This window comes from Ylistrum balloti, unplaced genomic scaffold, assembly GCF_031769215.1.
Source record: "Ylistrum balloti isolate Yb309-2 unplaced genomic scaffold, AGI_CSIRO_Ybal_v1 Utg372186, whole genome shotgun sequence".
NCBI classification, from domain to species: domain Eukaryota; kingdom Metazoa; phylum Mollusca; class Bivalvia; order Pectinida; family Pectinidae; genus Ylistrum; species Ylistrum balloti.
Window position 1 is genome coordinate 1 of NW_026783033.1, and position 13,212 is coordinate 13,212.

The following is a 13,212-nucleotide window of genomic DNA, read 5'->3' on the forward strand; positions in this document are numbered from 1 at the left end:
TTCTCCATATTTAAGTCCTGCATTCGACTGGAATCGCTCAATGGTTCCAGAGTGATGAGCTGTTACAGTTATATCATCGAAATATGGGGATTTCAAAATAACTTTTCCTTCCAACTTGTCCTCACCAGTAAATTCAGCAACTGCCTGATATCTGTCCCCATTTAACCACGTAAGTTGCCCATGCGTAGTAAGCTGCCTACCGTTTGCTTCGTGGTTAATCATAGCAACGATGTCATTTATATGAGGAGCTTTGAGGGACAGTTCACCAGTCAGTCTACGCCCATATCCAAATCTGGACTTTGCCTCGTACTTTTGTCCATGGATATCTTCTAGTGTGATACTGGAACGGAAACGCCTTCCATTTCCCGTGAACTTTCCTGTGGCTGCTACACGAGGAATTTTTTCGAATGGAGTGGTAAGAGCTAAGCTTCCAAGTAAATCACCAGGCAGAATTTTGTATGAACTTTCCAATTTTACATTGCGACTTGGAAGGAATTCGATGTTTATCACAGAAATCCTTTCATCCCCTTGTGATTTACTTGTAATTGTGACCTGACTGTATGGAAGAACAGCAAATGGTGTATCCACCCTGAGGTTTCCAATTATGTCCCCTTGCATGTTCCATTGTGATGATGCTGACATCCTTGAAAGAAGAGGTTGTAATTCGAAGTAAGCTGCTGCCTGGAACGCGTTCATATCACCAGTCAATTCAAAGTTTGTCTCAAGTCTTCGTGCATCTTCCAGTTCTGATGTGATGAGAAGGAAGATACGTTTGTTGTTATCCATTCTCATGCGGTTTTCTAGTGAAACAACTTTTGTTGATCCGTACTGAACCGATGCAGTGTTGATAAGTTCCATCGCTTCTTTGTTCTGGTTTAAGGTAATGGCGATGTTTGTCATAACTGGTGACTGCAGATTCATTCTTCCACTGAACAGACCATTGGCTCGGTCTAGACTGGCGGATAATGTGATGCTCTTTGCTGGCGCCCATTCTAGATGAACAGTTCCACTGTATGGATAGTCGCTGTACTGAGAGTCGAGTCTTGCTGTGTATAAGTTTTTCATCAATTCAATTGTGTGGACAGAACTGACATGTCCGTTCTCTCTTCCATATTTATTTTTTATTGATATTACATTTTCTTCATTGTGTTGAATAGCCAGGACGTTGTTTATTAATCCACGGGCATGCTCATGGGTGATAGATACTCCAAAAGTAGGCAGGACATTTCCTCTCAACTGCACACTCAGCGATCCGATTCCCTGTTCAATGGCAAGATTGTGGTCTGAGTTGATATCAAAGTCAATATTATGACCTCCATAATTCCCATTGAAATTAGTTCTAATGGTTGTTGGGGTGTTTTCGTGATTCCACGCAGACTGCATTGAGTGTGACAACGCCGTCAAAGAAAATCGCCCATTATTCTGTACCGACCAACCAGATCTATCGTGTGTCATCTCCCCTTCGTATGCGAGACCCTGACCGTCCTTATTCATGTTGAAGTTGTTGGAAAATCTCCTACCATCATCAGAATGTCTTCCACCAATGTACATAGAACCCACCTGCGGGAGAGTTGTCTTGATACTGACACGTCCGGTTATATCTCGAGTCGTTGTTGTTCCTTTATTAGCGCCATCAATGTTTAATTGTACCAAATTCTTGTTCCAGGTAAATTTACCCATAGTTGATAATTTGTCTGTTAACTTGTGGTTGACTGCAACTGTTGTTCGTTGAAATCCTTTTACTGGAGTTTTTAGAACGATCTCACCTTCCAAATTTGTCAAGGAGATCGGTCTCTGAAGTATTATTGTAGTCGAAATTTTCTTGATGGGCTTCCAGTTGACATCGAGGTTTGTTGAGTATTGAGAGTTGTCAGTAACATGTGATGCCTCTACAGCAACAGACCGGTAGCCACGGAATGGGGTGGTGATCTGGAGGGTTCCTGCATAGTTATTGTTCTTCTTGTTACTGAAGGTCGTGTCCACAGTAATGCGCTTGGATCCGTCCCATTCTACGTCAGCGTGAGATATGTACTTATTACCTCCACGATGTTTCAGGTTTACAATGTATGCGCCAAGAGGTGACTTGCTGTTAAGGTTAACATCTATAGTGTTGATATCCGCAACCGTTGCTTGTCCATCCAGCTGGACGCCTTTAGTAACATCATTGTCAGCATCCCAAAGAAGTTTGGTTCTAACAGAGTAAATCGGAGATTTTCTTTTCATGTCAGCCTCGAATGTAATATGCCTGGTTGGTAATTCTACGTTTGTGCTCACGCTTGCTTTTGCGTCAGTGAATTGATATGACGTTGAAAGTGCATACTTGTCCTTGGCCAGCCGGACTTCGGTGTTGACACTCATATTCCTTGGCGCAAAAACGTACTGGCCAGCAATTCGCACACGTCTCATGTCTGCTAGATTGACATCAACAGAGCCAATCAGTTCCTTTGAAGACGGTAGTCTGAATGTTGTGATGATTGTATTTCTCTTTGACTTCGCCCATTGTGCCGTGAGAGTGTTTGTAAACTCTCCGTCGGTTCCTTCATTCAAATCGTTACCTACCTCAATATTTTCCCCGCCATATGAAAAGGTCATAGCACCCGACAAGTTCTTGGTAGTCTTGCTCTTGTTCTTTAATCGAAGAGTTGTAGACAATTCATTCTCTTTACCAGGTAAGAATGTTGCAGTGGTTTCCAGCTGTTTTCGGTTATGTGTATGACGGCCTTGAAATCCCAAATCGACACCCTGAAATCACAAGATGTGGTCATGTTACATTCTAACGATTTAGGTAATGAGATATCTTAGTTTCTCGTCAAATGATCTTTCTTTGAAAAATAGCAAAAGCGCAATTTGATAATGTCAGAAGAATGTTTGGTTCAATGGTGTAATATCATTAATGTTTAGAATTCGGATGAAAATGTACCATTCCGAGATGCTTCAGATCAAAATCAGCAGCTAAAGTAGATTCCAACCAGGTTAAACGTTGGTGTCTAACAGTTGAGGACAGTGAAATAGTTCTTGTCTTGTCTTTCCGGTTTGCACCATAGACCAAGTTAAATTGTAGTCCAGTTGATTTTCTGGTCTGACTTGCATCTACAGTGGCACCGATATTAAACTGTGGTCTCTTCTTGAAAACGGTGTTTCTATATAAAATAGAACACCATTGAAAAATAAGAAATATTGTACATTCTTCGTCACAATATTATGAACATTATTGAAACAAATTTGTGGATACTGAATAATGTTTCTAACAATATATTTACAGTCAACTTACATTGTTCCCTTTATCCTTTTCAGAGCTTTAGTCATCGCAAGGTTAGCCTTCCCGTTGAATGTGATTTTGTCTCGAATCACCCGTGGGACGACGTAGTCTACGGTAGCTCGAGTTATCAGGGCCTTTCCACCTCTGAGCACAACATTGGATTGGACCTTGGTGGTAATGTAGGGCGTTCTGACATCCACCTTCGTCTGGTACCTCATTGTTTTCTTGTTACCCAAATTCCTGACTTTGACTGTAAATTGATACTACGTTTACTACTTAAGTCATTTTGAGGAATATACGTCTACTGTAAAGTTGGAGTATTTTTGTCATATCTTTATAAAGCAACTGTAAAACAAATATAAATCAACTAAATGGTGACAGCCTATGGGGCAGAAAAAAACCCATTCCTATTGCACATTATTGTAAAGATTATCGAGAAGAATTCATACAATTACATATCATTTTATAAGTTATCTTTTTCTTTTCTCAATCGCCAGCTCATGTACATTGTATTTACCAAACAGTTTGATGTCCTTAGAAACAATCTTGCTGAGAGTAAAATCAATTAAAGCTGACTTTCCCTTCCTGTGCTCTGCAGTGCCACCAAACGCGACAACTTCCTTTTCTGGAGTGCGAATAGATAAATATGGCCTATACTTTATCGCTTTTGCAGTCCCTGTTGTCTGGATACGAGCTACGGCACTGTATTCCTTTCCTTTCGTGAAACTGATGCCACCCATTAGTGATCGTATGGTTTTTTTGTTCTGGAGGGAAACTGAAATGTACATGTACAAGTCTATAGAACTGTGTTTCTGTTGTTTCTCTTAATTGATCGAAATATATTATCACTTACACCAGAGGAAACATGAGTCAAATTAACTGTATTGGACGAATTACCTTCATAGATACTTACATCTACCCTTGACAGGTTCGGCTGTGATACCAGTAAATGTAAGGTCACCTTCAACCGACTTGGATGGGAGATTTTCAATGGAGCCACCCAGGTTGATGTTATCTTTGCCGGGTATTGTTATTGTAAAAGATGGTGTGTAGACATATGCGGAACCTTTTCGGCCTTGTCTGACCTCCGCATTCACTAAAAACTCTTTGTTGGCATCAACACTAAGTCGGCCTTGCACTCTCTTTAGTCCTCGTTCATTCGTCAGGGATGCTTCAAAGGAAAAGTTTGACCAGTTACACGTAACAATTAAAACCACTTTACTATTACAAGCCCAGTTCAATTTATTGTGCATCGATTTAAGGTTGAGCAAATCTTAATTCAGACCGATATTTACCGGATGCACCAGCCTTCATCCACGGAGAAACCAAATCCATTGTGATAGATTTGTCCACATTGTTCAACAGAAAGTCAACTCCAATATTTCTTTCCACTAAAGATCCGGGAGTGTCGAATGCTATCTTTGCAGCTAAGCTTTTCCTGGTCTGAAAATATAGAAAAAATACTCTCAATGAGATAGTTTGGATCAAATAGACATTTTAATTTCAATAGATATGTGTAATGAACAAATTATGCATTGAATGATGACAGATCTTGAAACCTATTAACTAAATAAGAAATAGTTTACTAAATCTACTGTTTATGGTCTGTACTTATGAAAATTTATAAGAATAAATATACCTTCACAAATTTGGCTTCAAATTTGTAGCTTGTCAAGGTGTCCTTCTTTGTGAGGTCGATTTCCATCTTTATTGGACCCGTGAGGGGAAAGTATGGAGCGTCCGTTTTCATTGAGGCATTAGAAAACTGGACTTCTCCACAAAGCTGAACACCAGTCACTTTGGTCATGGTTTGTCCTGTACAAACCTTATGGACTTGTTTGTTTTCTGTTATCATCTCTTGTTCACGGTGAAGGTCATTGTGAACGGTGAAAAAGGCAGTTCTGTTTCATACAAAAGACAATGCAATAAAAAGGTTAAAATAGTTCCTAATTAGTATTTGAGATAAAATGTCAATTGCAATAAACTTATTAGTTACAAACTTACTTGAAATTGACGATTTCCATCTTTTTGCGAGGCATGTCCAGTTCCATCTCCAAAACACGGCCATCAGCCAACTCAATCTTTCCTTGGATTGCAGTACTTGTGTGCAGATTTGAAACCATTTTCATGCCGCTCTTTGTGACGAAGGCATCTACGCTCATCATACTTGATACTTCAAGGGCAGCGCTGCAAACGGAAACATGGTTATTAACACTTGAAACTTAATTTTCTATTTTCAGTTTAAGAGTTGGAAATTTATTGTAATCTTAGATTTGTATTATAAATTTCAAACAGAATATGATATTCCGCTTTGTAAACAATTCCAAAGGATTTCCTGAATTCCTGCGAATAGCGATAAGAAGATGTTCAAACAACGTTTGTATTTGTGTTTACCTTGGCTGGATAGAACCAGTTATTAAAACGCTTCTTGGACTCGTGGCGACCTTTCTCAAATCCATTTTACCGGATGCCTTCATGTCAACAGTAGCGGTTCCATTTACCGTAAGGTTTAATGGGAAGCCGGAACTGGTAGGAATGATCATGCTGCTATCCATGAACATGAAGTTTTGTGTTAATGTATAGTCATGGTTATTGGACATACTGATAAGCAATTCTAGAACGTTGATCTCTTCACCAAACAACGACTTCTTTCCATCTAGACGGGCATAACCAAGTTCGTTTCCAAAAACCCTTGTGTAAAGTGCCCCCTTCAGTTCATCCATTGCCGATCCAAACTGCAAGTAAACGAATTATAAAAATTATACTATTCAATGGAAATCAACACACTATTTGGAGTTACAATATAACCGGTCTATATGATTCTATAGTGCGTTCATCAGTGATTAAGTTTTACCTGATTCTCAATATTTTTCATTTTTCTGCTGCTGATCCCTTTGACAGTTTGCTCATTTGAGTCAGTTGCTTCGTTATCACTGAAATAGCCGTTTGGTCCAAAGTAGGATTCCAAGAAGTATTCCAAGCCTTCGACTCTGCCCCCAACTTCAAACAAGTTGACGGAGTGACCGAATAGATCGACAGTTAAATTGGCCATCATTGACCTTGGAAGGAAAGATGAGGAAGACCAGATCAGGTTGCTCTCAACTGACGCTCCAGCATTCAGCTTCTCCAAGAAAATGGATTTCTCGTAATTGTGGGAAAATTTTCTGTTGTCGAGATCGAAGTTACTCCTCAACTCTTCGTTCTGCAGAATCGCTCGAATGTCTTGTCTGTGGATGTTTGATGTTTCTTTGAGATTAGAAAGATGGGACCAGACGAACGATCCAACTTGGTTAACATCTTCGTTTTCCAGTTGGTGTTTAACGAGATCGATAGTTTGAGTATTTGCACATTGCATCAGGGCAAGATAGGCGGCGATCCTGATCTCAGAATCTTCTTCTTTATTGGCAAATGTTGTTCTTACTTCACCTCTCTATGAATGGAATGAATACAAAATGTGATGAAATTCAATCATATGATTTATTAAATCCTGAAAATCTCTTTATAATTTCCTTGAGAGTATAACCACATAAAAAATACCAATACATGCCTAATTTATAACAGTGGTTAGAAACTCATTTTATTTGGTTATTGATGCATTGCGTAGAATAGCTTGTGATAAAGTACATAGACCAAACGAAAACAATAAAAAAAATACGTACATCAGCATCGCATGGCATGCGTCTAAATGCCTCTATGGCAGCGAGTCTGACTTCTGTTGGGTTTTCCGTCTTGGTTAAGCAGCTGTTGATAGTTTGAACAGCACGAGTAGCATGCCCAGCATTACCAAGTGCTCGAAGGCTCATAATGGTCTGAAAAGTAGGAAAGACCTATAAATAAAGCAAGCCGATTTCTAGAAATGGTGATTATTTTATCAGAATTCATTAAATGTATTATTAAAAGCTGAGATGGAAAAAATTGACACCTTTTGTAATTTGTCTCCGTCGACGTTACAACCATATTCGATTTTCCCCTCGATTGTTGATATGATGTTGCTGACATCCATGTCATTTCCGCACGTTCTTTTTCGACAGAAGTTGTGAACCAGGGATGCAACGGCTAGCATGGCTTTCCCGTTGTCCTTGGAAATAAGTGGCTGTAATACCAGATGACAATATCATAGAATTAGGAAACACTATATTATTATTACATCAGATCTATAACTTTTCACGCCAAACAACAAGAAAATATCAACATGACAACATGATCATATTCAAAATTCAATCCAATGGAACTAGGACAAAGTATAAACTGAAGATTCAAGGAGAATGAAGCAGGTGTTCAGGAAGTGTAAACGGCTTCTACTACATTAACGACACACCAATTTAAATCATGGTCAACTAGAACATTACGAAATGAGACGTTCTCAAATGAGAACCAATATACCGCAACGAATCCAACAGGCAAAATAATGAGCATAAAAATCAGTTTGACGACCATAAAACTTCCCCAAAATTTTCGTCAACCTGCATCTCTTGAAACCGTGTACGTCGGTTGCCGACTTCCTGCATGGATATCGTGATAATAAAAACAAGCCCTTCAATATATATTCAAATGCGACATGTAAACACCATAACATAGGAATAGTGGTTTTGCTTCCGAAAAATGCAAGATAAGGAAATTAAAATATGTCAATGTTAGTTTCGTTGTAGGAAACGATTGAGATAAGCGGATGATGTAGAAGAGCCTATCGTGTCTTTTATTCCCAATTCTGGTGGGTATATACGAATGTTGTGGATGTGGTCAACAAGATGACTTCCATGCTATTCATATACCATTACAAAAACAAAAGCTATATGCACAATCCATTCAAAACAGCCGTACATACCGTGACCTCTCTCAGCATGTCTTTTGTTGGATGCTGGATGAAGGAGAGTGTTGTAAGCCACATATCAGCCTCTATACCTGTGATCTCTTGACTGTTAATTAGTTCCGTAAGCATACTCAACGAAGCACTAGTTCCTGTCATTGGTATTGCGTCCAAGAAAAACTTCCTGCAAATACATAATTTGAAACATAAACTAATATATCTATTCTGTGTATATTTCATTATCACATTAATAGGTCAATGACGCGAAAAATAAATGTAATCAATCAACTTTTTTCTTACTTTACTCTCTTTATGTTGTTGGCGCACAAACTCCCAGTTCGGAGTTTCTGATAGACTCTTCGAAGAGACTGTACGTCAACGGTTTTCATCAGGTACACCATGTCCGAGAAAAGTGTTGGTGTTTCTGGACGTATATCCTGTCTTGTGTTTTCACAAACCTCCATCAGTTTAGCTTCTAGTTCAACCTGGGAACGTATTGATTTGTCGGCATCATAGGCGTGCTCGAACGTTATTCCTCGTCGACCTCTGATGACGCCTGCATATTTAATGGTATAAAGAATGTTTAAAGACTCCAGAATATCAACTGTATAAAACGATGATGAGAATCATTCAGATATTTCAGAGGAAGTTAAAATTCAATTGTAATAGTGTAATGACAGCATTTGACAATTCTGTATTTCATGTTAAACCATAATGAAGTCGTACCCAAACTCTTTTGTAAACGGAAAGATTACCTCTGAGAATTTATCTTGTTAATGATATTGAAACCTTATATGAATAAATAGATATACCTGGTATGGACGACGCAACTGATTCCTGAACAAAGCTGAGTGTCTGCTTGCTCTCGGTTACTGCACCACTTCCCTCACGTGAGAACGGTCTGAATATATGGGATTCTACACAGCTTGCAGCCTTCAGTAATCCTTCCGCTGAAATTTCCTGTTGGCATTCGTGTTCGCTGTAAATGAGAGGTATGGCTTGGTTTTCCTGTAAAGGCAATTGTGAATAATCAATCAGATATCTTCCGTTATGCATGTGGACATGAGATTGTCCTTCGTGTGGACTCTAAAGCCTCAATAAAACAATATACTTCGAACGCAATGTGATTTGTATCTTTTACTTACAGAAGAGACTATGTACGGAATGCTCTGGACTGATGTACTGTAGTCGTTACGTTCTGTGCACCCGAGCAGGTTCTTTGTCTTCCTCACCATATAGCCATGTTGGCCGTAATCTGTTCTGTATTCGACCTCGCAGTTGCCATTGACGTCAGACTACATAACAGAAATGTAAATACTTCATTCTTCAATTTAAGTATTCGCATCACATAAATAATGTCTTTTTCGCGAGGAACAAGGATATTTCAGTAGATATCAACAAACCTCTGTTGTTTTCTGGTCACGTCTGAGGTCATCCATGCTGTTCTGGAAGACAGACAATATACCCCGTTTGATGTTCAGTGCCCAGGTGACTTCGTCCGAAGATGGACATAGCTCTTCTACGATTCCATCTTGGAAGGAAAATCGCAGATCATGCCTCTCTAAGACACGACGAAGTTCTTCACTTCCCTCTGACAATATCATCCTTTCATAGTTCGTTGGGTCTGTTTCGTGCAGTCGCACATCCTCAATCTTCGGGGAAAAAGAAAGTTATTATAAATAAAACACGTCGAAAAGCCGGAAAATGTTTTCTTATGTTAATAAATAATCCGAAGTACTATGCATCACAGATTCAGTGATTATTGTTAAATGTTGCTTTTACTTATTTTCCTCTAAATCCAATCTTAGTTTCTTTTATTTTTCCAGTTAAAGTTATCAAACGCTTATATATTAGTATTATGTCATATGTTTAAGGACAAGGACAAAATGTGATATATATTTGATATAATTCGAGTAGACTTTTGCAAGATGCTTTTTACACTTACCTTCAGAACAAAATCACATTTGGAAACTGCCTCCACATGAACCTTAGCCGTTAGTTCCATTCCGGACGATCCTTCTGATGCTCCTTTCACACCGGTAGATGTTTTTACATTGTAATCAAACTCGTATGACTTCCCTGGCTTGTAGCCAAACTTATTTGTGCCTGCAAAATAAAGAAATTTTAAGCGACTGTTCGTCATGCAAGGAAAGATTTATCTTATCATTTTTTATGATGTCTTTTTCTTCATAAACTGATGATAATAAAGTTCATATTGATATGATAACTTTATCCGCTTCAAGTGTACCATTTTAATGATGCATTTACAACGTCAATTGATATAAATATATATTCTTTAATACTTAAAGTTATATACTACAATGCAATTAAATTACTTACTTGAACAAGTTCTTGAACACGAGTCTCTTTGAAATTTGTTGATGCGTGTAATACCAGTTATAACATCTGAATCATTTTGTTCACTGTGTAGGTGTTATTTAACGATATTTCACACAGTAAGATACACAAAAATCGAAGAGGCATTGTATGGATGGAATGTTTGTACACCACCCTAACACATGGACAATAAGATATAAAAGAAATATGATTTTTATTTCTCTAAGTAAAACACAAGGATTTACTGTGGAAATGGTACTGGTATCTCCACACAATAAAAATAATACACAATAAAAGTAACACGCTAATTTGATGGAGGGGAGATAACTCTAGCTTTATGACATCTTAAATACTCGAATAATATATTTACGTAGACCTGAAGCTTTGATAATTGTGTCCGTTTATTTTCCTATGAAAGGTATGTATTTGTACTGCATGAATTAGCGTACCACGGGGCGTCCCAGTGGCCCTATAGGCCTGATATAAGTTAAATGAAAATTTTCACCGCTCTTAGTTAAAATTTAAAAGTTTTTAAGTGCGTTTCATAAATCACATATGGAAGCTAAAGTAGAATCTAATAGTATTATAAAATGTATCATGTACATTAACGTAAGGTTATTTTACTCGTAAAGATTCTCTCCTTTCATTCAATGCATTTAAAGAAATGTTATATCGCGAATCTCCTGTCGTATCGGTACATTATGTAATCAACCTCACTATGCTCGAACACTTAGTTTATGTTAGGTTCTTATTCCGAAAATTACTGATTTATCTATTTATGATGCATAACTATAGGATGTAGGCACTTTTCTACCTCTAACAAGAAAAACCTCTCGAACAGAGCGGTAGTAATCGGAATTCAAGCAGACGACAGCGCAGCCGACCCTGGTACGCGCAACAACTGTCAGAGTAAACGCTGGATTCTGAAAAGTTTGTAAGCCTAATTTTCTTTTCTTTTTCTGAAATTATCATAGTATAATATCTTAATTGAAAAAAAAAATATTGCATCCAAATTGTGTTTAACATATAATACAAAATATAGAACAAACCAATATATTGGTTCGCATTTTCCCACATAGAAACGCATACTGATTCATGATCGTGTGGACCGATCAATGTAAAAAATGAATTCATTTCTCTCACTTATTTTTACCACAATTTGTAAAAGGGTCCGAATGTTATTATAAAGAACGACATAACAAGGTTTTAAATATTCAATATTTCAATGGGGTGTTCGATTATAAGTTCTGACTTCCGTCGACATCCGCTATTCCACCGGTGGCGTTTATCCTACCTCCGAAAACGTAACAACAACTGCATATGATTTTGTTATAGCTGGGAATGTTCATGGTATGTCACCTACCACACTTATTGAAGTCATTGACAAGTTTTCATATTAAAATAGCTTTTTTCGAGCACACGACTGAGTCTATAAAACTATTAGGAATGTTCTCCATATAAGCAACACTCAATCATAAACACCTTCCATATCGTTATGATAGAGAGTCGAAAATTGATTTCAAAATTTTAAAGAGAAATAATTTTCAATTGAATTGCAACAACCGGGTGACAGAAACCTGATTAAGTTTTAATAGGAATTGTTGACAGGCAATTTTGATTGTAATATGCAATACTTTGTAAAAAAAACAAAAAACAAAAACAAAACAAAAAACGGCTAAGTGGATCGAAATCAAATTAACAGACGTCATTTTTCTATGATGATGGAGAAAAACAAATATCGAAAAAATGAAGTACTTGACGTATATATATATCGATGTCTAATTCATACAACTTGCTCAACTTCAGTAAGCAGACATTTTTGCATATGATTAGTTATTGAAACATAGACTTTTTTTATCGAAGTGATTTTAAATCAATATGATAGCAAAGATGAAATCAATAGACATTTGTGTTAAACGTGGTGTGATGAATAATGAAAACGAAGCAGCAGGGCCATTGAGCGTGTGTTATACACCAAGTGATACATACTATAAATCATACAGATGAACATGATTATGACACACACTGGTGTGATAATGTGATTGATTAGAACTCACTAATCAAAATGATTAAGATCGATTAAAGTAGACATCGGTGATATAATGAGTAATCTAAACAAAGGACCAAGGTTGGTTAAATACACATTTGTAACATGACAAAAGACAAAAAAATTGTGATAACTGTGATGTTAGTGAAAGTTTAAAAGTCGTCTAGGTGATTTGGCAACTGTTATAACAGCTGATGATTGTTACAGAGAAAAAAAATTGATTCATGTATGAAACCGAATTACTAATAAGTAACACTTACCCGCCTGTGTTGAAGCCGCAAGGGCCACAACTAAAAGTAACTTGAGCTCCATTCCTCGGAGCAGTGGGCTCGTCTATACCACCGTAAGTGTCTGAAGACGTTCAGTCGCTGTCCCTTATATATCAGTATAAGTAACAATGGGTACAGAGGTCACTTCTTCACTACTACGCAGTGATAGTCTCCCTACGGATGTTGCTGATACAGCAAGGATTTCAATGTACAGTTATGACGCTTTACAAGATAAATGATTTCTATTTTTGTAATTAGGGTGTGTGGAATGTTGATGAACTTTAAATCTATATTGAAATTCCAAATTATTCAATTTTCATTGTTCTACGTATAATGTTTCAACGTTTTTGATATTTGTAACAAAAAGAAGTAAACATGATACAAATTACGTCTTTTAAGACTAAAAGGTAGTGTATACTTATAATATTATATGAAAATATCTTGATTTTGTGAAAGTAAAATCTGTACCCATTTGATAGAATAAAAAAAACAT

The 13,212-nt window shown here is 37.4% G+C and overlaps 1 protein-coding gene across 1 annotated transcript; it reads right to left on the bottom strand.

Annotated features, from left to right (window-relative positions):
* Positions 1-200: 200 nt before the first annotated feature.
* Positions 201-12,762, bottom strand: LOC132564339 (uncharacterized; the record flags this gene model as incomplete). Its single annotated transcript, XM_060228993.1, has 20 exons — positions 12,711-12,762; positions 10,407-10,472; positions 10,012-10,172; positions 9,470-9,718; positions 9,212-9,361; positions 8,879-9,074; positions 8,367-8,610; positions 8,085-8,250; positions 7,182-7,352; positions 6,919-7,068; positions 6,114-6,689; positions 5,654-5,994; positions 5,264-5,446; positions 4,899-5,160; positions 4,555-4,702; positions 4,173-4,430; positions 3,777-4,034; positions 3,272-3,509; positions 2,921-3,140; positions 201-2,742 (listed from the first exon to the last, which is right to left on the bottom strand). Coding segments are annotated over exons 1-20 (6,631 nt in total), but the record flags the coding sequence as incomplete, so codon positions are not given.
* Positions 12,763-13,212: the final 450 nt, after the last annotated feature.